This window comes from Leishmania braziliensis, chromosome 35 (assembly GCF_000002845.2).
Source record: "Leishmania braziliensis MHOM/BR/75/M2904 complete genome, chromosome 35".
In the NCBI taxonomy this organism is placed as follows: Eukaryota; Euglenozoa; class Kinetoplastea; order Trypanosomatida; family Trypanosomatidae; genus Leishmania; species Leishmania braziliensis.
This window is the reverse complement of record NC_009326.2, coordinates 1,444,218-1,468,762: the sequence shown is the minus strand read 5'-3', so window position 1 is coordinate 1,468,762 and position 24,545 is coordinate 1,444,218. Positions and strand designations below refer to the sequence as shown.

Below are 24,545 nucleotides of genomic sequence, written 5' to 3'. Positions count from 1 at the left end.
CCCCCCCCCTGAGCGACATGCACCATCACCACCGAAAGCAGGAGTGGCATTTTTCGCATGACCACATTCAAAGCAAAAAGAGTGACTGTATGTGATGCTGCACGTATGAGAAAGCGCCTGAGAAAAGCTGTATACCTGCTTTTCACAGGCACATATTATCCTTCCGTGCGCCAGAACCTCATGAAATGGAAGCGGAGTCACTGCAACATATATGCAGGCCTGTATCTCTTTTCGCCAAAGATCTACACTTTACTCAAGCCTCCATTGTTTGCTACTCGAAAAGCAAATTTTGCACAATGCAGTTTATTTAGTCACCATTGCCATGACGGAGGGCGAAACTTCTGCTCAGCATGGCCAGCACCTTCGCTCTTTTGCTGGGCTTGATGTTTTTTCTCTTGCAAAGCAGTCGTTTTCTTTGTGACTACCCCCCTGTCGCCTGTGTATGCTGGGCGCATGTATTTGCTCAACGGAGTTTCATCACTGCGCATTCGCTACCAAGCACGGAATCTTTTCTCCCGAAAAGATGGAGAAAAATATTTTCACGCTGGCATGTGATTTGGTGATGGACTACGTGGTCATAGTTCCTTTTTAACCTCTTGACTCTCTGAAAGTCACTGTAGATGCCATCTGCCCTGGGTAAACGACGGGTGAGGTTGTTGTGATCGCCCTATCCGACTTCTCAAGCTGCCAAAGATATGTGGATCTGCATGGCCATAATTTCGTCGCTGCGAAAATGCTCAACGAGGGGGTCATCAAAAATTATCAAGGCTTTTACATCATTGGTGGACGAGCGCTGGAGTGCGATTTACCTAAATCAGGAAATTGCATAGTATGTTGGGCGCTTCGTTCTCAATAGTTTTCCAGTCGCTGCCACTTGTCGCGGCGGCCAGAACCTGACCGCCGCAGTCGTGACTAAGTAAAACACTGGAATGTACTGCCCCACAGTGTCGCCGAGCCTGGGAATTGCTGGAGGCGAGTTCAAAGAGCTTCTTCCTACTGAGGCGGTCACAAACGGAAATATGATCACCTCTCCAGTGTGACCTGGCTACCAGATGGCTCTTAACGGATTTTGCGAAATGCTGGGAATCAATATTAGCATGCGAAGCATGTATACTAAGAGACAAGAGCGCACATTTTTCTATGAATTGTGTTCTTCAAAGAACAACAGAAGTGGTTGAGTCTTTATGCATTGTTGACCTCTCTTTTCGCTACCACTTCACGACACCTTTTGTTTATAGTTGTTCTTTCTACCCTGTCTCTGCTTTGTAGGGAATTCTGCAGTTTCACTATCAATACGTATAGAGCGCAAGTGAAGAGAACATGAGTAGAAGCCTGGGTGTAAGCCTATGTCCACACTCAAATAGTTGCGTACGAAGTGATGGGTCAAGAAACCCTTTTGAGAGTTATGCAATCACAGGCGCCGTTGAGCTATACAACAATGGGCAACCCTGCTCTCAATAGCTAAGATTGGCTCTAATATATGTGATGTCATATCATGACAATCGTTCTAGACTTCTCCCTCCCATTTTCTTCTGTGTCACTTTGTTCCTCTTTCGTCATAATTTCTGTTGGTAGATCCTCGGGTTCTCTCCCTTTTCAAAGTCGACTATTCGACAAGACACCACCTTCTGATTTGCGGAGTTTTACCAGGCGAAGTAACCGTCATGTCCGTTAGAAGGAGCTTGGCGTTTCAGCCCGATATCTTAGAATGGCTGACCCAGCAGAAGCACCTTGTGCGCGCTCTTCAAAAGGAGCGCTATAAGATGGAAAAGGGCTTTGTTGCATACACAAAAGATTTTATCGAACTTGTTCGCTCAACAAGAGCCTCGAAAAAGACGAATGGGGCGCAGACCCCAGAGCAGGCAAAGTCAGACAGCACATCCCGCGCATTAGATCAGTTTTACGAATCAGAGGAGCTCATAAAGCGGATGAAATGGAAGCGCGTCACCTGGGATGACGATGCGGATTATACTAGCTTTTCAAAGCGAATTCTGGACAACGACTCCATGTTCAAGCGCACAGCAGCGTTTTCTTTCCTGTCTATTCATGTCGTGAAGGACTCTTGCAGCACCGATCTCGTAAACATCCCGCTTGCGGAGAAAATAATCACAGCTGGTACTCTCACTAACTGGTTACTCCAAGAACGCGAGCCAAAAGTTGTGGACGTGTACCCTGTTCGCGAAGCATCGGAGCGCCGCAGCGCTTTTTACGTGGACTGGACCTCGGGTGCTGTCAAGATTTTAGATACGGCTTCGGCGCAAGAAATTTTGACATTCTTGTCAACCGTTGCGCCTCGTTTGCAAGCCGTACAGCTGATCATGGAAGACCAACAAACTCGGCAGACGGCCAGCATTGAGAACGTGCGCGTTCGAGTGGGGGCCACACTGAAATTCAACTCATTCGAGACAAGCTTTTGGGATGACCCAACACGGAAAACTAGCCCTGAGTTTGTTAACCCTGATGACTTGGAGCAGTTCCTCTCAGGGATGTTAAAATCTGCATTTCTGTACCGGTGGTTTTTGAAGGGGCAAGAAATCAGAGTCATACCACCAGGTCGGCCTTACTACATCGACATGGAGAAGAAAGAAATTCAGATTCCTGCCAACTTTGCCGAGTACAATTGGCTGAAGGCACACTCGCATTTTGAGGCAGTCGAAAGAGTGGTTGACAGTTTTCGTCGTTTTTGGTGGTTTTGGTTTTGTTTTGGGATGATTCTTGTTGGCGACGTGGAGTTGGTATAGTGGATCAGCTGTTGAGCTCTGCCTCTTTCTCGTCTGGTGTTTTCCCTGGTTGTAGTGGAAGTGAGCATGCTGTTTCTTCTGATTTAATGGTACTGAGAACTTGTCTTTACATTCCCAACAAAAGCAGTGTAAAAGTGCTTCTACCGAGCGAAGCAGGGCAAAAAGAGAACATATGCGCTCAGGTAGGTGTGTTCAACTACCCAAGCAGATTGAGGGAGGCGCGATAATTGCCGTGCTTGTTGCGTTTTGAGTGTGTTGTTCTCCGTTATGCAGCCATGTTATAGGCAGTGATATGTTGATGCATAGCTCTGATTCTCTTATGTGGACGGCACTCACAGCTTCGTATCTTTTTCTTCCCTCTCGCTTGCGTACTACTTTACATACAAGCGACTACGGTGCATTCCTTGACTTGAGTTTTGCTTAAGGGTATTCTTTTAAGCAGGTTTCTCGTAGCTACTCGTTGGCAATGTCGCGTTCAACGCTGATGAAAGAGGCATTTGAGCTCCTGCAGCGCGATGGCGAAATTCCAAAGGCTTCTGTTCCAACAGCACTGAGGGCTGCAGGACTCAATCCAAGTGAGGAGAAGATCAAAGAAATCATGGCGACAGCAACAGATGTGGATATGACTGGATACGAGGCTCTTGTGGAAAAAAATGATGACAAGACGGATACGTCAGAGGCAGTGAAGGAGGCTTTTCGTGTCTTCGACAAAGACTTGGACGGTACTGTCTCGGTGGCCGAGTTCCGGCACATCATGACCACTATGGGAGAGAAGTACAACGATGAGGAGTTTCGTGATTTAGTTCAGGGGTTTGAGAATAACGGTGTTATCCACTACGAACAATTTGTAGACAAGATGCTTGCGCCGTTCACAGAACATGGGGGTGCAGATGATACTCACTAATCACCGACTCAGTACCGCAGGATTCACCATACAGATATGTCTCTCTCAGCTTTTGTTTCTGTTGATGTTTACTAGCTGTTCCATCAAATCCCCAATAGTAAATAAACGCTACATGATGCTAGAGGCGGATTAGGTGAGGAGGAGTTTTTACAAGGAAACATATATGCAGCTACACAGCGCGCCAATATGTGAGTGCGTCGCACTGCTCAACTCGAAGCGTACGTTAGCGAGCCGGAAGAGTCGTTCGACGGAATTCCCGGCGCAACAATGAACCTATTTTCCGGTGATGTACTTTCGTTTATTCGGTTCGATACTCTCATCTCCACATTTTTTTCTGGCTACTTCTATTTCTTCAGCTCTTCTGCTCAAGGTCCAACAGTTTTGTATACTCCTCTTAGTTGGCAGTTAGTTCTTTGCATATTTTGTTTCTTGGTTCTTTTGCTGACACACCGTCTCTGTTCTGAAATTCGCGCTGTTTCGTGGAGAATGGTCAAGATCAAGGCAATCAGCCGCTCCGAGTTGGAGTGGACAAAGGATCGCGCGACAGAGGTGCCGAAGGCCAATCGAAATTACGATCCGAAGTTTAATCCAATGGCAAAACAGGTGGAGTTCACTCGCGCGGTGGTTGCTGCCAAAATGGACCGCATGTTCGCGAAGCCTTTTGTGGCTGCGCTCCCGGGTCATCAGGATACGATTCAGTCTATTGCTACTGACATTACAAGTCTATCCACTGTGGCCACGGGCTCTGTTGACGGTGGACTAATAGTGTGGGATATGATGACGCGGAGGCAGCGTGCGGTCATCGATGCACATCGACACTCTGTCGACGGTGTAACTATCTCACCAGACGGTGTCGCTTGCTTTAGTGCTTCACGAGACAAAACTGTAAAGATGTGGGATTTGGACTTTGACCCTGATGAAGCGCGTATTGAGCCGGTGACAGAGTTTCTGGGTGAGTTTCCCTTTTCCTCTATCGATCACCATTTCCACAAATCATGGTTCGCCACGTCGTCAGACGTGGTGAACATCTGGGATGTCAACCGCACACAGCCGCTCCAGCGATTTTCTTGGGGTGACGACACAGTGTCTTCCTGCCGATTTAACAAGATTGAAACGAATCTAGTTGCATGCTGCATGGCGGATCGCGGCGTCTTCCTTTACGATATTCGCAGTCAGTCCGCCCACAGCAAGATTGTGATGGAGATGTGCTCAACATCATTATCATGGAACCCAATGGACCCGAACACGTTTGTGACGGGAAGTGACGATCGAAACTGCTACTTGTTTGACATTCGCGTGCCCGGACGTCCACGTAACGTCTTTCAGGGTCACATCCGTCCTGTCACATCTGTCGACTTTTCTCCCACTGGCACCATGTTTGCTGCCGGATCACAAGATGCCTCATTGCGCATTTGGGACTTGCACCAGACAACCAAGTCCGACTCGATAGAGATGTTTCACACGAAGCGGATGGCTGGCGTGTACGCAGTGAAGTGGTCTCCCGACAACACCTACATTTACAGCGGGAGCGAAGATGCGGTGCTTCGTGTGTGGAAGTCCGACGCTAGCAAGCCTATTCGCCCACTACGCGGCCCAGAGCAGCACAAGTTCAATTATATGCGCTCTTTGAAGAATAGGTACTCTAACTTTGTCGAGGTGAAGCGAATTAGCAACCAGCGCAACGCACCCAAGGCGATTCTGCGAACTTCACGCCGTATCAAGAAGGCCGAGAAGCGCGAGGCAGTGAAGGAGATGTCGCGCATTCATAGCAACAACGTGAAACCGCTGGCAAAACGCAAGACCTACGGCTACGTGGAGTAGTCAATCCATGAAGCCTGGCACCGGCACACATTACGCTGTCTTACGTGCTTGGCGGTTTGATCACTTTGGCAGTTGGCGGCCTGCGACGTCTCTCGTCGTCTGCGATTTCAGCTCACTCTTGTGATGGTATGTATGCATGGATGACCGAGCTTCTCTGTTGAACAACAACACTATGATTAATTGGGGTGGTCTTCTAATGAAGTATCACCTTCGTGATTTGCGCTTTTGCTTCTTCGATACACACCATTCTGTTTCTCGCTTAAGTGTATGAAGCGCCCTTCCGCTTCCCCTGCCTTGTCATTTAGTAACCTACGCCTTCCTGTTGAAGACTCCACAATCTTTTTTCGTCTGCCCCGAATTTCCTCGCTGGTAGATGCGCCTTGCGAACCGCTGCGGTTGAACTGTCCAGCACCCAGTAAATGTAAGTCGCACGTGTGTGTGTGTGTGTAGGCGTGTGCCGTAGCAACTCTGGAAACAGTTGAGCACAGGAAAAAACGTCGCTGTCGCCGGCGTTTTGTTCAGTCCGCCAAAGGAGATGTGCTTTTCCTTCCACTCACTCGTCGATCCAATTTGCGCCATCCCTGTGCACCGCGTGTTCTTGCGCTCTCAGAAGCAGCTCCTCTCTTGATTTTCCAGCCACGTTTTCGTTTCCTATTCTTCTCGAAGCCCCTTCCATAAAGCCTGAATTGTCTTGACCACTTCCAAGTACTTGAGGACGTGCGCACGACATCGCTGAGCAGCCTAAACGCCTCGCACTATTTCGTGCATCTTCGGCACGAGACGCCGCACGGGCTTTATACTCACCGTCTTTCACACCACCGACGTACCCAGGCGAAGAAATGGTGGGCGAACAAAGAGACACGTTTGTGGTGGAGTACTTCGATCCACAGGCGAGCCTCTCTCGCACGTACCAGTTATGCTACTTTGCGGACGACAAAACGATAGAGATGTACGACCTCAAGACGAAGCGCTTGTTTTTGAAGCGCTGTGCGTATCCATCGCTGAGCCCAAACGAGCTTTACGTGGGAGCGACCATTAACGTCTTTTCCCGTCCCCTTCGCATTGTCGACTACGGCGACGACGTAACACGCAAGCGGCTTACCACGAACTCGGGTGAGTGCATGATCACCGTTGACATGGAGCACTATAGCGCGTTAGCGGGCTCTGTGGTTGAGGCTATGACAACGCAAGGCCTGCGTATTACATTCATCCGCTTAGTAGAGCTTTCCCAAAGCCTTGCTGCCCGAGTTGTGTCGAAGACGCAGCGGTGCCTACTTCTACTCGTGAGCGGCGCCGGAGCCCGTGAAAAGGTGGCCTCGGTGGCGGCTTCTTTCTCGTCCGCCGTGACACAGATTTTGAGCGAGAGTGCCATGCAGGAGCTGAGGGAGACGTTAATGGGAGCAGGCGAATCCACGGCGACGCTAAAGAACTGCGCTGTGTGTGTCATCAAGCCACATGCAATCACTAGCGGTCATCAGGGTCCCATTCTTAGTCGCTTGGTGGAGGAGGGGTTTTACATTAGTGCCCTTGGCTCCTACCAGCTGACGGTGGCGGATGCCGAGGACTTTTTAGAGGTCTATAACGGCGTTCTTCCGGAGTACAAGAAGCTGGTGGAGCAGATTTCGTCTGGCCCGTGCTGGGCCATTGAGGTTTGCGCAGAGAACGCCGTGCCGGCGCTGCGGGCGGTGTGTGGTCCACATGACCCGGAGGTGTGCCACGTGCTTTTCCCTCACACACTCCGCTCCAAGTACGGTGTGGACCGCATCCGTAACGCGGTCCACTGCACCGACCTGGAAGAAGATGGTCCCCTTGAGTCAGAGTTCTTTTTTTCCCTGCTACAGAACAAACGGTGATCCTCTTAGAGGAAGGTGGCCAGAGAAGAAAAGGGCACAGACTGTGCGCCGAGTCGCCAAAGACACGAGAAGGGGCGGCACACTGGACTACACACCTGATTTTGTCTCTGCCTCTCACCCCCTTGCTGCTCCTCTCGCGCTGCACGTGCTCCAGCAACAGCAAGGACGTGCCTGGCGCACAATTCTCCGGTTTCGTCTCTCCCCCTTCTCAGTGCTCTTGAATGTAAATAGACTGACGCGTGAAGCACACGCTGACTGCAGGTTAATTTAGACGACCGAGGCCTATTCCGTTCGCACTGCCTCCTCACCTGCTTCGCAAGAGCCGGCACATTTTTTCTCGTGTGTGCGTGCTGAAATTTTTTTTGCATGTTTTTATCGGCCGTTGCCATGTAAGAAGAGTGGTGTCTTTTTGTCCGACAAAAATGAAGAGCAAATATGTGGCGTTTGCATCGGTGCAACATATGTGCGTGGGGTGTGCAGCCCTCTCTGCTTTCACAGTAGTGAGCAACGGATGTGTTCCCCAGAGCCACTGCGCAAAAGAAAAACAACTTATATATACACACACACACATGTGGGCGATGATGTGGGAGAGGAAAGTCACTCCCCATATACCTGACTAGCTTACCTAGCAGATATATTGTCTTCCTCTCCCTGATTTACTCTCCTCGCCCATGCACACGTTTGCGCCCCTCTCTGTGTATGCGTGAAACTCACTCTTTCTCTACTGCTCCGTGCTCCACCGCCTATTCTCCCCCCTCCTTTTGCACCTTGTGCTTATTGTGGCGTGCGGGGGGTTGCCGTGGTAGTCTGATCGCGAAACGAAACAGAAGCTATTTCCCCTTTCATCTCTTTACAAGTACTCAAAGCAAGGCCCCTTTTTCTTTCACCCAGGCTTGTATCTCCCCATCACTTTCTATCACATTACCTTTGTTTCTTCCTTTTCCTCGAAGCGCCCTCCTTTCTCTACTGTTTTGCTCTTCTCTGGAGACTTCGTTGAACCGACACCACCGGCTCGTAAACTGTTGAGCTCAACCTTGTCATCCAGTCAGATATTTCCCGTTCCTGAAAATCTCACTTCTTGTGCCGTCTCCACTGCGCCATGATCCAGCCCCAGCTTGTGCTTCTCCGCGAAGGTACGGACACCTCGCAGGGTAAGCCGCAGCTCATCAGCAACATTAATGCGTGCATCAGCATCGTGGACACCGTGAAGTCCACGCTCGGACCATGCGGCATGGATAAGCTCATCCACAACGGACGCGATGTGCAGATCAGTAACGATGGCGCCACCATCATGAATCTGCTCGAAATTGTGCACCCGGCCGCAAAGAGTCTCGTGGACATTGCACGTGCACAAGACAATGAGGTAGGCGATGGTACAACCTCTGTCGTTGTTCTCGCTGGCGAGCTGCTGAAGGAGTCAAAGCAGTGCGTGGAGGACGGCATTGCGCCGCAGGTGATTGTCAAAGCCTACCGAAACTCCCTTAGCATCGCGATGAAGGCGCTGGATGAGCTGTGCGTTCCGTTCAAGGCCGAGGGCAACTCGAGCGAAGAGAACTTGATTCGCTGTGCCGAGACCGCGCTCAACTCGAAGCTGATTAACACAGAGCGCCGCTTCTTCGCTGAGATGGCGGTGAAGGCGGTGATGGCGCTCGACGAGGATATGAACCTTGAGCTCATTGGCATCAAGAAGGTGGCTGGTGGTAGCATGCGCGACAGCGTTCTCGTGGACGGTGTTGCGTTCAAGAAGACCTTCTCCTACGCTGGTTTTGAGCAGCAGCGCAAGAAGTTTGATAACCCGAAGGTGCTGCTGCTGAATGTGGAGCTGGAGCTCAAAGCAGAGAAGGATAACGCGGAGGTGCGCCTCAAGGACCCTAAGCAGTACCAGTCTATAGTCGATGCAGAGTGGAAGATCATCTTCGATAAGCTGGACAAGTGTGTTGCGACAGGTGCCAATGTGGTGCTCTCTCGCCTGCCGATCGGTGACTTAGCCACGCAGTACTTTGCAGATCGAGACATCTTCTGCGCCGGCCGCGTGGCGAACGATGACATGACACGCGTGTGCATGGCTACGGGTGGTGTAGTGCAGTCCACACTGAACAACGTGCCGGCTGAGGTGCTTGGCAGGTGTGGGATGTTTGAAGAACGCCAGGTCGGTACGGAGCGCTTTAACTTTTTCACTGGCTGCAAGACCTCGAAGACATCCACCGTCATTCTGCGCGGTGGTGCCCAGCAGTTCATTGAGGAGGCGGACCGCTCTCTGCACGACGCCATCTGCATTGTGAAACGCGCCATCAAGACTGGCTCTGTCGTTGGCGGGGGTGGTGCCATCGAGATGGAGCTGAGTAAGAAACTGCGCGAGTACTCGCGGACGATCAAGGGCAAGGAACAGATGGTGGTCGCCGGCTACGCCCGCGCGCTGGAAATCATTCCGCGCCAGCTTGCTGAGAACGCCGGCCACGATAGCACTGGCACAGTGAACAAGCTGCGCCAGAAGCACTACGTGACCTCTGAAAGGGACAGCCAGTGGTATGGCGTGGACATCTTCAACGGCGGTGTGTGTGACACCTTCGCTAACTTTGTGTGGGAGCCTACGCTGGTAAAGCGGAATGCGCTGCAGAGCGCCACGGAGGCGGCCTGCCTGATTCTCTCGATCGATGAGACCGTGACAAACCCGGAATCCGACGCTGGCAAGAAGCAAGCAGCTGGCAGCGGCGGCGGTCGTGGCGGCAACATGGCCATGAGCAAGGCAGGTATGGGCGGTATGTTTGCCGGTGCCCCAGGTGTCACACGCATGAAGGGTGGCCGCGGCAAGTAGGTGCGCATACACCCGCTTGCTTCACTTGTGCCATCACCGCCGGCCTTGATGCCTGCTGCTTCTCGTGCGCTGCAGGGCGCACAAGACGATGGAGCCGAAGAAAATCAGGGGAGTACGACGCGTAGCAGCAGCCCGTCACGGTGTAACAGCCGCAGAACAGACGCGCTGCGTGCCCATCTTCCTTTGTTGTTTCTTTCTGTTGATGCGTACAACGTGTTTGTATGGAGCAATTCAGTGCGTAATAGAGGAGGTGATGTCGTTGAACTGCGTGAAGCAAAGGAAAAAAAGGATCTAGGGTGAGCGAAGAGGTGCATAACATCGTAGCAGCAACGCCATAAACAAAAGAGGTCAGCTTGCTTCTGCTCCCTTGCCGTGGTCTTGGTTTGTTGTCTTTTCCGCCCTTCTCTCTGCCGCAGGCTTCTTGTGTGCCCTTCTCGTCCGCTATGGTTTCTTTTATACATTAGAGCGGTCTCTTCCCACACACGCTGCATAGCCGTCGTGCCCTTCCCTTCAGCGCCACACACACATACACATGCATACAATTCCGTCTTGTGAATTCTTTACTACTTTGTATATATATGTGTGTGTGTGTGTATGTGTGTGGGTGGTGCACCTCGTTGCTTCTCCCCCGCGTTCCCCGCTACTGCGCCGCTTGCCATGGCGAATAGAACTTGAGAGACGAGGGGGATGTAGAAAGAGAATGAGCCTCTCAACACAGAAGACGACGCAGAGGAGGAGAGGGTGTGAAGATGCAGCCTATAAAGGCATCGATGGAGAGAACAGAGCATCACATGCAGTCGTGCGTATGTGTGCCTGTGTGTGTGTGTGTGTAGGGGCGATGCAAGTGCAAAGAAAATAAAACGGGCAGCTTCGCCTTTGGTTTATCTCACTTGATGGCGTATTGAATGGAGGTGTCACTGTCATTTGTTCGCTTGTTGTTTTCTCTTTCGTTTCGTTTTCGTTGTTTCTGTTCCTTTGTTCGTAAAAGGAAACACGCGCATCCTTCCGAAGGTCCACACACCCAAAATTCAGTGGATGGTTCTTGTAAATAACGTACCTATGCCGATACCGAGTCACAACCCCCTCTTCCGTGTTGGGAGGAAGCCCCCCCTCCCCCCCCCAAAAAAAAAAGAAAAAGTTGCATGCACAAACACGACGAAAACAAGTTGAGCAAGCATATTGCGCGAAGACTTCACCCCTCCTCCGCGGCTTGAGCTTGCAGCGTTTTGTCGAACTTCACACACCTAAACATCAATGCACCCATCATGTGCTTCGCTGCAATGGAAAAAAGGGACGCACATGTAGGAATTTTCTGCCGCATGTGCCTACCCCTCTCCCGTTCTCTTTTCCCACCTATCCAAGTGACTCATACTCACTTGGGGACGGTTTCGTGCTACACTCAGTCTTCTCTTTGCATTTGCACTTGCAGTCGTCTTCCTCTTCCCAGTGCTTGCTGTCTGTGTGTCCTCTCTTGCTTCTTCGGTGCACTACCTGCACACACCAATACACACACGTGCGACTCGTTTTTCTGTGGGGCCTCTCCCGTTGTCATTGTTTCTGTAAGCGCGAAGCGTCTGGACACACACACACACATCGAGGGGTGCGTGTCAAACGACTCCACCTTTTCTGCTGAAGGGCTTCCATAAAGACGTGTGCAGACTCGCAGCCCCCACCCCTCTCCCTTAAATACAGGGTGCCGGGTCGGTGACGGAACGTGTGCACGTTTCTTTGTTGTAATTTGGGTTGCGGGACGTGTTGTTATGCGCTGTGGATCTCCGCGCCTTGACGCTCTAGCACACCTGTTCACTTTGCTGGAGCATATCGGAGGGACCCAAGAATCGTGGCAGGTAGAATTGCCTCTCTTCGACGTTTCCTTTTGACCACGTTACAGTGCGCTCGAAAGGTACTTGATTCGAAACTTTTCTGCGAAGATTGGCTCGCCTCACAAAACTCTCATGTTTCGCCAGTCACTTCTTCGATTCCCATGGTGGAACTTCCAGACGGAACACCGTCAGCGGTGCGTGATGATGTACGGCGGCGCGCGCACCAAGAACACACACAACGCAAATCACCGTGTCTACATCCGCAAGTTCAAACGTAATGCTTTCCCAAATCGCACGCGCCATCATTGGGCTGTCTCGATGACCGGTGTGCAGGGGCAGCGTCCACGTCGCATGCCGTGGCCGTACGACCTGACGTCAATGATTTTCAACCAACCTCGCCAAGGCTCTGACAAGATTGGCTACGTAGTCAGTACCAGCATGCTCAAGACGGCTGTTGTGGCAGCGAATCACATGGTCTACTACCCGAAGTTCAACCAGCGTGTGTCACGCACGAGCCGGTTCTTTGCTCACGATGAGGATCTTGCCTGCGTGGAGGGAGATCTGGTGCACATCAAGCAGTCTCGAAAGATCTCCAAGTACAAGCACTACTACGTCTTCAGCATCTTAGAGCCGAACATTGAGGGAAGAGAGCGGCTGAAGCTCGGGCTCAAGGCAGTGCCGCCACCGCTCTTTGGCTACCCAGTTTCGCGCCGTATCGTGAAGTTGAACCTGACCAATACAGAGGGTACAAAAGAGAAGCTGGCAGCGGCGATTCAGGAGCACGTGCAGGATGCCTATCGGTTCGCTGGTCCAACGCCAAACGAACCGCGCGCCAAGCTGACGGACTCTGCTTCCTTCGACGAGGCGAACAAAATGATAGCTCCAAACGCGTCTGTGACGGCGGAGCTGCCGCCAGGAGAGGAGCCCGTGTTTCTTGGAGACGGGCAACCTGTGGCCGAAGAGTTCAGCGAGGTGGAGGAGGATAGGCGCCAGAAGAAGGGTGAGGATTACTGGATGAATCTGCAGCCGTCTGACAAGTACGACTTCAAAAATCTGAAGAAGACACCGTAGGAAGCGTCACTTATATGCTGTGCGCGGTGGCTAGCCTTCTCTGGGTTGGCTTTCGGGCCACTGTAGGCGCATTGGTGATGATTTTTTACATCCGAGGGAAGGGGGCTGCGGAGCGAGTGTATGGAATTGTAGCGCAACCCGAGAAGGGCCCCCCGGGGCGTCCCTCTCTCTCTCTACTGCTTATGTCGTCGTTTTGTTGTGTTCACAGTAACCACGCTGGCATGTGTGGATTTCCTTCTTCTTTTTCATTTTGAAGGGCTGTGTACCCTGCACATTCTTTCTGCCCGTGTGCCCCTCTGCATATGTCAGGGACTCTGCTGCATGTGTGCGGCGTCGTTGGTGGCATCAGGTTTATCCCCACTATATCTGGACAGAGCTAAGAAGTGCAGACACGCAGGAGGGTGCTGGTTGTGGTGGTAGGGGGAGGGGAGCGATCTCTTCCTGTTTTGTTTGCCATTCAATGAGTGAAACAGCAGAAAGGCACTGCTTGTGAAGCAGTCTCTACGCCACCGTGTATGATAAGCGCTTGCCACTGAAGAGATCTTGACGAGTACAACATCTTCGCCTCCCATCCTTGGCGAATGTGAATTATGCGTGAATCTCACACATTGAGTTAGATTTATCTTTTGGCCTCACCGCGGCCTACGTGCGTGTATCGGCTTGGACGACACCAGCTTGACTCTGAGGCTGAGCATCTTGTTCACAACTCTCTTCTATTCTCTCTTCCTCTTTCACCTGCACCTGCCGTATCACTTTGTTTGCTGCATTCTCTTTTGCGTAATGAGCCTTGTGGTTCTCACACTCTCGCCCTGTTGCTTCACAGCTTACTCAGTGTCCACTCTACCTTCCTCCCCCACGCCTAAGCACTCCACCTCTACCTCATCTTTCTCCACTACTTAGCTACACTTCACTCCTTTTCCATACACTTGAGCGCCTCCCTCTCCCTTCCGTTTACGCCTCCCTCGGTCTCAGTGTGTCCTCGAGGTGACGCAGCGGCATACAGGGGCCTTTGATTTATTTTTTTCTCCCTTTTGCTGGTTTGTTTCTGCGGCCACCCTCTTTTTGCTCTTCTCGCTATCTTACAAATAAAGAAAGGACCGACGGCAAACTACGCACTTGCCCGCACTGCGAAAAGAAAGGACCCCGCTTGCGCTATGCCCGGATTCAACTTTGAAAATGTTCAGCGTAACCTCAATCTGGAAGCTGAGGGTTATTCTGCACCACGCACGCTGAAGACCGGTACGACTATCGTCGGCGTCGTTTACCAGGACGGCGTCGTGCTCGGCGCTGATACTCGTGCCACTGAGGGCAGTATTGTAGCGGACAAGCACTGCCGTAAGATTCACTATATGGCTCCGAACATCATGTGCTGCGGTGCCGGCACATCGGCGGATACGGAGGCTGTAACGAACATGGTGTCCTCGCACCTGGCTCTGCACCGACTCGAGACGGGCAAACAGTCCCGCGTGCTCGAGGCACTGACGCTGCTGAAGCGTCACTTGTACCGTTACCAGGGCCACGTCAGCGCGGCGCTCGTGCTTGGTGGCGTGGATGTGGAGGGTCCGTTCTTAGCCACCATTGCGCCACACGGCAGCACCGATCGTTTACCTTTCGTGACGATGGGTAGCGGCAGCATTGCCGCCATGGCACAGATGGAGACTGCCTACAAGGACAACATGACGTGCGAGGAGGCCAAGGAACTGGTGGCGTCGGCCATCCGCAAGGGTATCTTTAATGATCCTTATAGCGGTACCCAGGTGGATGTGTGCGTCATCACTAAAGACAAGACGGAGGTCATGATCGGGTACGACAAGCCGAACGAGCGTATGTACCCACGACAGGAAATCGTGCTCAGGCCTGGTACGACGCCGGTACTCAAGGAAGAGATCCGCCAGCTGGTTGATATTGTGGAGGTCTAATGTGTCGAATACCAAGGGAGCGACAGGTGAGCAGAGACAGGTCAGAGTTGTGGAGGGGAGATTGTTTCTATGGTAATTGCACGACGTGACGCGAGAAAATTGCGGACCGAGAGAGAGAGAGAGAGAGAGATGTCCCCTATAGATCCCGTGACGGTGTGCAGAAGACGTTGACTTTGGCGATGTCTGTGTGTATGTTTGGGATGGATGTAGGTCAGCTTGGATTTTTCCGCGCTGCGATGAGGAAGGCTTTCCCCTTCGCCCCTCCCCCCGGCAAGGCCGCAGTGTGCTTCTCTGCTCACGAGTCTGCCTATGCGCATAGTTGTGTGTCTGTGTAGGCATTGGAGTGCGAGTATACCTCTGCTCCTTGCCTTGCATATCGGCAAACTGTATCGATGTGTTTGTGTGCTGCCCTGTTAGCTTTTTTTCTCGATTTTTCTCTCCCCCATTGTTTTTGCCCGTTGGAGTGCAGAAGAGGATTGGCGTTGGTGGGTCACAATACTTTTCCACCTTCTCTTCTCTCGCCCCGAGTTCCTGCGATGGTGTTCTCAGCAAAAGCGAAACGACAGCAACGCTCCTCCTCCCTCCCCCAAACGACGCAAAAGGACCGGGACTTACTCATCAGTGCAGAAAAAAGCCGGTGGGAGGGAGAATCGTGTACAGCAAGTGAGCTTATCTATTTATTTATGATTCTTCCCCTTTGTATGAGCGCGCCGTTCTGTGTTGGCAGTGTGAACATGAGACCAGTCATGTCTCCATTCAGCTTGGGAGGGGTACTGCATATAATGTATGTTGCCCAGTCATGTGTGCTGCTGCGTTTGATTGCATGTGGCTGGAGCATCTGGCCTTTTGTTTTTGCTCTCCTCTTCGTCCTTTTCGTCCCTTTCCATCTCGTGTACTGGGAAGACGCTACTGACTAGTCGCAGCAAGACGCAGCACCGGTCCATTGCTCATGGTACTTCTTGCTGCACGTATGACATCGCTCTTCTATCCGTCTCTCTTGATCTCTTTTCTCTTTGAAGATCGCTGGCTGTGCGCCTTATTTCGGGATTTCATTCTTTGCTGTCGGCGCTTTACTTTCTGGCATGCGTGACAGTAGTCCCCTCTGCTGTTGACTATGTGTTTGCACTTCATGACACGCTTATAGTGGAGCTTTATTTTTGTTTCCGACTAATCTTCACCTGCACAGGCACGCCTTCTTGTGCGCCATCGAGCCGATTCCTTTGCCCTTAGTGGTTTCTTTAATTTTTCTTTACCTGTGCGCGCTCTGGCAATGGGCGGCGTACGCATCACCCGATGCAACCCCACGTTGCTCGACTTCGTTACGTGGGCGATTATGAAAGGGTGCCGTCTCTTTCAGCGTGTCCACATCACACCATTAGGCCTCCTCGCCACCGAGCGGATTCCTGAGTTCGACTTTGTCGCCGTCGTTCCTATCGAGGCAACGCAGAGCGTGCTGAGCATCGCCAGCGACCCGAACATCGCCTTGAAGGTGTCTCCCGAACGACATGGTGAGCCTGTGCCGTTCTGGGAGGACCTGACACGCGGCTCCTTCGCGTTCGTGGGATTCCTCACCAAGGTCCTTCTCACTGGTCAGCCGCGCGGCGTCCAGAGCTACCTGGATGTGCTGCCATTTGACCAGGCAATGCCGATTGGCAAAGTGGCGGATGCGGCGCAGGCGACGAAAGGCTACAAGGAGTGGACAGCGCCACTCGTGGCGCAGTGTAAGGTGGAGGCAAGAGACTTTGATGTGGCTTTCCGCCGCGCCTACTGCCTCTTCCGGCGTCACGCGATTCCGTTCTTGTCGACTAGCGATGTCGGCAGCGTGGGACACCCCTACTTCCAGCAATCTCCATTTGCGCAGCGGGGACAGGGGGAGCTCATGGGCATGGTGCCGGTCATGGACTTGGCGCTGCACTCGCCAAACCCGAACGCCATGATTGGATACCCGGATGGGGAAATGCTGCTGTGGCTCGCGCAACAGAAGAAGGCAGCGACGCAGCATGAGAAGGGCTACTTTGTGATGCAGGCACTTCGTGACATCGAAAAGGGCGAGATGATATCGGTCAATAAGAATGCGCACTTCAGCTTCGACGAAGACACTTTCGAAGCATGGTTTGGCTACCCAAACGCGTCTCAGGTTGCCGTGGAGAGGGCAGAGAACTCAGTCATGGGGAGGAGTCAAACGGAAGAGAAAGCGTGACTGTGAGCTGTGCTTTCTGACCCGAGCATATGTGTGTGTGTGGGGGGAGGGGCCATGGCGCCTCCCACTGCGGGGCAAGCGTTGCTCATTGCATCTGCTGTCGCTCCTGCTACTGCTACTGTGCGCATGACATGATCCCTGAATGCGTTCCGCTACAAAGTCCTCTTTGCACCATCTCCTATGTTAATGAGGACAGGAGAGTGTGTATCGCGGAAGGAGAAAGAGGGGGGGGGAGGTAAGGAGACAGGAAGATGATGACCATCACGCACTTTGGGGTTTCAGCATGAAACTAACACCCACAAGATAGGATCGATGACAACAGCACCTGTCATTGATGCTTGTCCAAGCTGGCTGTGGTGCGACTGTTGTTGTTCCGCCACCCGCGATCTGCTTTTTTCCTTTGTGTTGTGATCCCCCTGCGTCTGCCTCTATTTCGGCTTTCTTTAACTCCACTTTTTTTATCACCTCTGTTCTCTCCACCTCTCCACATTTCGTGCGTGAATGACTCGTTGAGTGGCTGGGAGAGGGGCTGCTGTCGGGCATGGTGGCGAAGGTGCGTTGGCAAAAAGGACCGTGGTATATCTTTACAGATTTTTCTACGCATAAACTTCAAATAAAAGATTCCAAAGGCAAGAAATAGATGAGCTGTCATAGCTTACTCTGCAGCCATGAGGTGGGGTAAGCGAGTGCCTCTGGCGGCGCCGCTTAGTACTGAAGAAAGGGGAGGGGCTATCACATTCCATAACGTCCACGTTCGATCATGGTGCGTCATCTCAAGCCCCTCGCTCTTTACTGCAGCTGGCCTTTAAATCAACAGGAGTGTACTTGCGCGTACAGGCATGCGTGGATTGAGTGAGGTGAGTGTTTTGTTTGGGTAGCCTCGCTTGTCCCCCTGACTGTACTGTTCATCTTTCCTCTCGTCACTCTCTTGCTCTCTTCTGCCCTTTCCTGCCTGCATATATCGACGTGGGGAGAGAGGAGCAGCGGCATCCACTGAGACAGCTGTGGCACTTCGTTTCTTTTGCTCGCCGTCCTCTTCCCCATTCTGTGACGCTGATTCATTCGATCGCTTCATCTCTCCTTCTCTCTAAGCTGCGCCCTTCTGTCCGTGCAGCCCATCTTTACGAGACGTTAAAATTCCAAAGTGCTCAGACATCGGTCTGGTTGAGTGAAAGGCGAGGGCGTACGTGCCGACATGCATAGCCTCACAGTGTGCTATGCTGCAGTCTCCATTGTACCGGCGAACTGCCTCGTCATTCAAGTCTAGTAACGCAGACGTGGTGGCCGAAACAACGATGACAATTGAGCGACAGGTGGCCGGTCTCAAGAGTCGCGAACGGCTGCGACGAGATCAAGAGAGGCAGCTGCGGCAACTCCCGTTTCTCTACCACCGCGTCAATGATCTTCAGGACACGTGCGAGCGGCTGGAACAGGAGCTCGCGAGCGCGCATCAGCGAGTGGCCGCGTTTCAGCAGGAAGCGCTTGCGCTGCGCAGCCTCATCAAGTTCACTGAGCGTCCTGAGCTGGCTTCTGCCGCAGAGGGAGATGCGGCCAAGTGTGTGTTGAAAGAAGAAGTGAGAGAGCTTCGGCGCTGCGTGCAGAGGCTGGAACGCGAGAAAGAACTGTCACTGCGTCAGTCTGAGGAGGCGTGCAAAGCAGCAGAGTTTTACAAGCAGCTCTGCGACCAGCTTTACAATGAGTCTCTGCACGCCGCGGAGGCGAGCACAGAGGATGGCGCTACATTGGGCTTCGAATCCGTAACGACACGACTGCCGAGAAGACACCTCGACGGGATCACACCAGCCGCCTCAACTGCCCCGTCGATGGCGATTTCTATTGAAGCACAGATGAAGCAGCTGCACGGCGCTCTGGAATTTGAACGTGCACGGTCATCAGCGCTTGAGGAAACGGTGAGTTTACTTCAAGCTGCTATTACGAAGGGCGCTGTCACCGATATGAAGTGCTCTATTCCTGAACGGAACAGCTCAGCAGGAGTGGAAGTGTGTTACAGAGAGGATCACACTAGTGGCAGCCAAGCCGGTCTGCATCACGCTTTTGCAGATGACACCCGCAGGAGTGCGACCCGGCTAAAGCGACTTGTAGCCGTGCTGCGTAGCGAGAATTGTCTTTTGACGCAACGGGTGGCGGAGGTGGTCGCGCGCAACATGCATTGTATCAAGGACATTGCCGCCCTAAAGCTCGCTAACAAGCACCTTGAGCTTTGCCATCGACAAGAGAGCTCGCGTCCTGGTCTGGGTTCGTTATTGCATCTCGAAGGTGCACATGCGCTCTCCACTTCACTCCACTCCCCTCCTCACACGCCATTTACCTACCGTGAGCCCTGATCGCCTTCTTCCTCCCTTTTTTTCTGCTTCTGCCTCTCTTCTCTTGCTCTCCTTGGCGCGTCTGCTTCCCCGTTCATTTGTGTTTGTTTGGTGTATTATTCCTCGTCGACTCTGCGGTGTGGACCCCCCTCTCATGCATCTCAAACGGTCGCCCTCCATGAGGGTAAGAAAGAGAGGGAGGCGGCATTGCACTATTGCTACGGTGACGACTGCTGTTGCTGCTCTTGCCATGCCCCTCTCTCTCTGCTCTTTTTTCGAATGTCCACTCAAAGCAAAACTGAGCTGCAAGTGCTGGCTGGTGATGTAGCTGCCCACCTTTCCGTCCGCCTGTTTTGTATGTATGTGTGTGTGTGTGTGTGTGTGTGTGTGCATGTGCGATGTATCGAGGAGAGGCATACGTATGCTCTGTTTCCGTCTCCGCCACCGCTACGCAATTCGATGTCACGCCAGTGCTGTGCGCCTTTGCTGCCTTCCTTTTTGAACGGCTTTCCTGTGTTTTTCCTCTGCACACATCTCCTGTCTTTCTTCCCTCTCCCTCTACTGGCATCTTCGAGGTTGCTTGGTCGGGTATAGCGAAGGCAACCGCTTTCTCTGGCCTCGGCCTTTCGCCGTGCGCTTTTGCTAAACTGCTGCGTTGTGCCTTCACGTGACCAGATAGAACCTGCAGATGTCCCAATTATGGGTGAAGCGCGCGAAGGCGGAGATGACGCGGCACTCGCGGGTGCTGGAGACTATCAACCGCGTATTTCCCATGCCCTTCGAGGAGCGTCGCTCTCGTGTTGGCATGACGAGCTACGCCACGTACCGCTGGCTGCGCTACTTCCCCGTTATTCTGGTGCCCGTCATTGTGCTTGGGACGCTCCTGGAAACGCGTGACAACCCACAGGAACACGTCTTTACGTCGATGCACCTGTGGCTCGCTGACCATGGTGTCTTCCGCCACGACACGGTGAAGGCATTGAACCCAGCCTTCGAGGATGAGCGGCGCTCAATTGAGTGGAAGGCAAATGACCGCAAGTGGCGCTTCACCGGCATGGATATGCCATCTGAGCGAGAAATACGTGAGTTTGCCGCCATCAACATTGATCGTCAGTCGAGGCGTCAGTCGTGAGTCTGTGGCAGCGGTCCGGTGATTTCAGTCGTGCATCGCTCCGCTATGGCGACGGTGCTCTGTTTGTTATGGTATCGAAGAAACCCGCGGTCGAGGGATGCGCGCTGTTCTTTTTCGCATTTGATGAGAGTGGTAGCGGAATCCCTTTACAGTCGAAAGGTGCTCTTCTCCTGGTGTGCGCTTGGGGAGTGGCGAGAGCGTGCAATCTGTGTGCGCCCTCTTTGCTGTGAGGCCAAACATCCCTCTTTTTTAAAATTATTTTTCCCTGCGCTTGACGTGTGTGCCGTCGCCATTGCAGACGCACCGTATTTGAGCGCGCCTCTTCCTGTGTGCAGATGAAGCGAGACGAGGCTCGACTGAATCACCCATTGAAGCCCTTCCCCCCCAACGATTTTGAGTCAGCGGGGGCCCATCGTCGGACACGCCTCCTTTGGTGCGATGCAGTCACGAGTTGACTACAAAGATGAGGTTACACGGTTCACAGTGTCGTCTACGAATGCGTTGCTTCGGCTCGACCACGTTTCTCCACATTGTGCCGCTTTTCTCCATGTACACCCTCTCTTTTTTCTTTCATTTTGTCCTCTCCATCTGTCACATTCATCCTGCGACGTTCCGCGCTATTCGCGCGTGCACAAGTAAACACACGAGGCTAGATAGTCAATCATGGGTAAGGATCAGGCCAACGTCAAGGGCTGCCGCTTCCGCGTGTCCGTCGCGCTGCCCGTCGGCGCGGTGGTGAACTGCGCGGACAACACTGGTGCCAAAAACCTGTACATCATCTCCGTGAAGGGCTACCACGGTCGTCTTAACCGTCTGCCGTCTGCTGCGCTGGGCGATATGGTGATGTGCTCTGTGAAGAAGGGCAAGCCGGAGCTGCGCAAGAAGGTGCTGAATGCCGTAATCATCCGCCAGCGCAAGAGTTGGCGCCGCAAGGACGGTACTGTGATCTACTTCGAGGACAACGCTGGCGTGATCGTGAACCCCAAGGGTGAGATGAAGGGTTCTGGCATTGCCGGCCCTGTGGCGAAGGAGTCTGCGGACCTGTGGCCCAAGATCTCTACGCACGCCCCCGCGATCGTCTAAAGAACTGGTTACCGCTACCACCACGGTCCTCTTGCATTTCCTCGGTTAGATCGTCAAACGGCTGACCCGGCGTCTCTCTCCTCGTCCCCATCTCTGTCCCTGTCTCACGCGCCATACTTGTTTGATATGATGATGTCTCTCTCTCTCTCACTCTTTGTGTGTGTGTGTGTGTGTACTGTAGGGACATGAGTAGGGGATTGTGGCGACGAGATACGCAAAGGTGCCGAGGCAAGCGTTTGAGGCCAAAGGCAGACATCAGCGATGATGTGGGCTCTCCTTGACTTTCCTCGTCTTGGGTTTTTTTTTATGGTTGCTCGTTTCACGTTTCATTTTTGTTTCTCTACGTCTAAAAAAAAAAGAAGAAAAGGGCATAGAGCAACGCGGTAGGCCCCCGTGGAAGTTGGGATTCATTTCTTTTTGTGTGTCTCTCAGCCTCTTGTGCCCAGGTCTCGTGCTGTGGTGCACCGTCTTGAGCGCGCGGCATCAAGCTGTCGTCCTCTTCTGCAATGGCTTCCCCTTCCTTCTTCGCAATTACTTGTCACTGGAGGAGTGTGGCATCCCGCCCCCCCCCCCCCCCCCCCCAATGATGAGAGTAATGGGAATCGGACAGACACCGTTCTCTTGCGATAAGAGAGGAGGGAGAAGGTGGCCTGTGTAGCGCTTCTCATCATGGTAACCGCCATGGTTAGCTCTCCTGCACCCCAGGAAAAACAATTGCGGTGCACCCATCCACTTCCGCGCTTCTTGCGGTGTTCCAGGAGTGCTGCTTCTGATGCCCCGCACGTCTCGTGTGTAACCACCTTTCTTCTCCCTCCCTTCCGCTTACCTATCCGCCCATCATTGGCCGCTTCACCGTAACAACCCCCTTCCCTTCCCCTTTCGCTTGCTACTCTTGCATTCGCTCATTCACACCTCTTCGTCTGGGTCCGCTTTGCTATTCCTTCCTACATACGCGCGCATTCCATGCAGTGTTGCAATCATGGGTAAGGATCAGGCCAACGTCAAGGGCTGCCGCTTCCGCGTGTCCGTCGCGCTGCCTGTCGGCGCGGTGGTGAACTGCGCGGACAACACTGGTGCCAAAAACCTGTACATCATCTCCGTGAAGGGCTACCACGGTCGTCTTAACCGTCTGCCGTCTGCTGCGCTGGGCGATATGGTGATGTGCTCTGTGAAGAAGGGCAAGCCGGAGCTGCGCAAGAAGGTGCTGAATGCCGTAATCATCCGCCAGCGCAAGAGTTGGCGCCGCAAGGACGGTACTGTGATCTACTTCGAGGACAACGCTGGCGTGATCGTGAACCCCAAGGGTGAGATGAAGGGTTCTGGCATTGCCGGCCCTGTGGCGAAGGAGTCTGCGGACCTGTGGCCCAAGATCTCTACGCACGCCCCCGCGATCGTCTAATCAGCGTTCCGTCGTCGGCTGCGTGTGTGGTATGGCGCTCCAGCGAAATCACGCGACGCCCCGCAACACCAAAATTCTTTTTTTTTTCCTACCAAGTCTGAAAAGAGAACAACTCCACAAGTCGTTCGCAGAAAGAAAAGGCCCGTGGAAAGGCCACTCTCGAACTTAACGCGAGTGGAGTGAGGCACAGCTTATTCACACAGGTTCTTTCGACGAGCCACGCTAAAGAGTATCTGTGTAGCCCAAACTCGCCGTCATCCCTCAGTCTTTCCCTACTAGGCCCTTAGGCATTCTACAGTCGTGCCGGCTTTGTCTGGTTCGGTGCGTATGCGCAACGCTATATTTTTTCTCACTGTGCACGTGTGCTTCTGTCTTCTGCTTACAAATCAGTCTATCGCACCACCTTCCATTTCTTCCGTTCTCTATACCCATGTTTTGATTGCGCTGTCTCTCTTAATACATTTCTGGTGTCACACCTTATCACTTTCTTGCCATACAGCTCTTTTTCACTCGTAGGAGATGCCGACCCGCTTCAAGAAGTGCCGCCACCAGCGCGGCTCGACGTTCTGCGGCTACGGTCGCGTAGGCAAGCACCGCAAGCACGAGTCCGGTCGCGGTAACGCTGGCGGTATGCACCACCACCGCATCAACTTCGACAAGTACCACCCCGGGTACTTTGGTAAGCTGGGCATGGACCACTACCACCGCAAGAAGAACGTGACGTGGAAGCCGACGATCAACCTGAACAACCTGACGCGCCTGATTGCTGCGGAGGAGGCGGCGAAGGCGAAGAAGGGCGGGGTTCTGCCTGTGGTGGACCTGCAGTCCAGTGGGTACGCGAAGCTGCTGGGCAACGGCCACATCCAGGTGCCGTGCATTGTGAAGGCGCGCTACGTGAGCAAGCTGGCCGACAAGAAGATCCGCAAGGCTGGTGGCGCTGTGGTGCTCCAGGCGTAAGTGTGAAGAGGAGCGTTGTTTCTCTTTTCTTTTGTTTTGCCGTTCACTTTTTTCTATGACCGCTTCTCCGCCCCCCCTCTCCGGGGCCGCGTTTTCGTGTGTTCTTTTCTTCTTTGGTTTTCTGTCCCCTTTTTTCACCGCAGACATGCCTGACAGGGATTCACACGCGCCCCGTAAAATCTGCTGTGAAGGTGGTGTCGGAGAAGCGGGACTCGTATCCCACCCCTGTCGCGCGAGCACGTCTTCTCGCCGTGACGGTCTTGTGTCACGTTGGGTGTGCGTGGAGAGGGTTGGGGGACAGAACGAGGGGTGGATGGGAAAAAGATGGGCCCGTGTGAAAGCCGGCGTGTGAGGAGGTCAATGAGAGGCGGTGTTTCTTTCAACAGAAAGCCGAAAAAAAAAAGTACGTATGCATCTACAAGATGGGCGGCCCATGCATGTGTGATGATGGGACCAACTGTGGGAGGCAGACTCATTTTGCATTGATAGTTGCGGTGTCGACA

The 24,545-nt window shown here is 52.9% G+C and overlaps 13 protein-coding genes and 1 pseudogene across 14 annotated transcripts; all 14 read left to right on the top strand.

Annotated features, from left to right (window-relative positions):
• The first annotated feature begins 442 nt into the window (after positions 1-442).
• On the top strand, positions 443-1,176 carry LBRM_34_3890 (annotated as a pseudogene). The gene is given in 3 exon segments: positions 443-589; positions 593-790; positions 792-1,176. Coding segments are annotated over 3 exon segments (730 nt in total).
• Positions 1,177-1,664: 488 nt separating this feature from the next.
• LBRM_34_3880 (conserved hypothetical protein) lies at positions 1,665-2,741 on the top strand (the record flags this gene model as incomplete). Its single annotated transcript, XM_001568441.1, has 1 exon — positions 1,665-2,741. One exon carries the CDS (start codon positions 1,665-1,667, stop codon positions 2,739-2,741), a length of 1,077 nt encoding a protein of 358 aa, XP_001568491.1.
• Positions 2,742-3,225: 484 nt separating this feature from the next.
• On the top strand, positions 3,226-3,645 carry LBRM_34_3870 (EF hand containing protein; the record flags this gene model as incomplete). Its single annotated transcript, XM_001568440.1, has 1 exon — positions 3,226-3,645. The coding sequence occupies one exon, from the start codon at positions 3,226-3,228 to the stop codon at positions 3,643-3,645; it is 420 nt and encodes a 139-aa protein (XP_001568490.1).
• A 486-nt stretch (positions 3,646-4,131) lies between these two features.
• Positions 4,132-5,466, top strand: LBRM_34_3860 (conserved hypothetical protein; the record flags this gene model as incomplete). The annotated part of the gene is made up of 1 exon (XM_001568439.1): positions 4,132-5,466. One exon carries the CDS (start codon positions 4,132-4,134, stop codon positions 5,464-5,466), a length of 1,335 nt encoding a protein of 444 aa, XP_001568489.1.
• Positions 5,467-6,305: 839 nt separating this feature from the next.
• On the top strand, positions 6,306-7,319 carry LBRM_34_3850 (putative nucleoside diphosphate kinase; the record flags this gene model as incomplete). The annotated part of the gene is made up of 1 exon (XM_001568438.1): positions 6,306-7,319. The coding sequence occupies one exon, from the start codon at positions 6,306-6,308 to the stop codon at positions 7,317-7,319; it is 1,014 nt and encodes a 337-aa protein (XP_001568488.1).
• Positions 7,320-8,418: 1,099 nt separating this feature from the next.
• Positions 8,419-10,134, top strand: LBRM_34_3840 (putative T-complex protein 1, eta subunit; the record flags this gene model as incomplete). The annotated part of the gene is made up of 1 exon (XM_001568437.1): positions 8,419-10,134. One exon carries the CDS (start codon positions 8,419-8,421, stop codon positions 10,132-10,134), a length of 1,716 nt encoding a protein of 571 aa, XP_001568487.1.
• A 1,955-nt stretch (positions 10,135-12,089) lies between these two features.
• LBRM_34_3830 (30S Ribosomal protein S17-like protein) lies at positions 12,090-13,028 on the top strand (the record flags this gene model as incomplete). The annotated part of the gene is made up of 1 exon (XM_001568436.1): positions 12,090-13,028. The coding sequence occupies one exon, from the start codon at positions 12,090-12,092 to the stop codon at positions 13,026-13,028; it is 939 nt and encodes a 312-aa protein (XP_001568486.1).
• Positions 13,029-14,182: 1,154 nt separating this feature from the next.
• On the top strand, positions 14,183-14,947 carry LBRM_34_3820 (putative proteasome beta 2 subunit; the record flags this gene model as incomplete). Its single annotated transcript, XM_001568435.1, has 1 exon — positions 14,183-14,947. The coding sequence occupies one exon, from the start codon at positions 14,183-14,185 to the stop codon at positions 14,945-14,947; it is 765 nt and encodes a 254-aa protein (XP_001568485.1).
• Positions 14,948-16,217: 1,270 nt separating this feature from the next.
• Positions 16,218-17,147, top strand: LBRM_34_3810 (conserved hypothetical protein; the record flags this gene model as incomplete). The annotated part of the gene is made up of 1 exon (XM_001568434.1): positions 16,218-17,147. One exon carries the CDS (start codon positions 16,218-16,220, stop codon positions 17,145-17,147), a length of 930 nt encoding a protein of 309 aa, XP_001568484.1.
• A 1,295-nt stretch (positions 17,148-18,442) lies between these two features.
• Positions 18,443-19,492, top strand: LBRM_34_3800 (conserved hypothetical protein; the record flags this gene model as incomplete). The annotated part of the gene is made up of 1 exon (XM_001568433.1): positions 18,443-19,492. The coding sequence occupies one exon, from the start codon at positions 18,443-18,445 to the stop codon at positions 19,490-19,492; it is 1,050 nt and encodes a 349-aa protein (XP_001568483.1).
• Positions 19,493-20,159: 667 nt separating this feature from the next.
• On the top strand, positions 20,160-20,603 carry LBRM_34_3790 (conserved hypothetical protein; the record flags this gene model as incomplete). Its single annotated transcript, XM_001568432.1, has 1 exon — positions 20,160-20,603. The coding sequence occupies one exon, from the start codon at positions 20,160-20,162 to the stop codon at positions 20,601-20,603; it is 444 nt and encodes a 147-aa protein (XP_001568482.1).
• A 663-nt stretch (positions 20,604-21,266) lies between these two features.
• On the top strand, positions 21,267-21,686 carry LBRM_34_3780 (putative 60S ribosomal protein L23; the record flags this gene model as incomplete). The annotated part of the gene is made up of 1 exon (XM_001568431.1): positions 21,267-21,686. One exon carries the CDS (start codon positions 21,267-21,269, stop codon positions 21,684-21,686), a length of 420 nt encoding a protein of 139 aa, XP_001568481.1.
• Positions 21,687-22,665: 979 nt separating this feature from the next.
• Positions 22,666-23,085, top strand: LBRM_34_3770 (putative 60S ribosomal protein L23; the record flags this gene model as incomplete). Its single annotated transcript, XM_001568430.1, has 1 exon — positions 22,666-23,085. One exon carries the CDS (start codon positions 22,666-22,668, stop codon positions 23,083-23,085), a length of 420 nt encoding a protein of 139 aa, XP_001568480.1.
• A 519-nt stretch (positions 23,086-23,604) lies between these two features.
• LBRM_34_3760 (putative 60S ribosomal protein L27A/L29) lies at positions 23,605-24,042 on the top strand (the record flags this gene model as incomplete). Its single annotated transcript, XM_001568429.1, has 1 exon — positions 23,605-24,042. One exon carries the CDS (start codon positions 23,605-23,607, stop codon positions 24,040-24,042), a length of 438 nt encoding a protein of 145 aa, XP_001568479.1.
• Between the last annotated feature and the right edge of the window lie 503 nt (positions 24,043-24,545).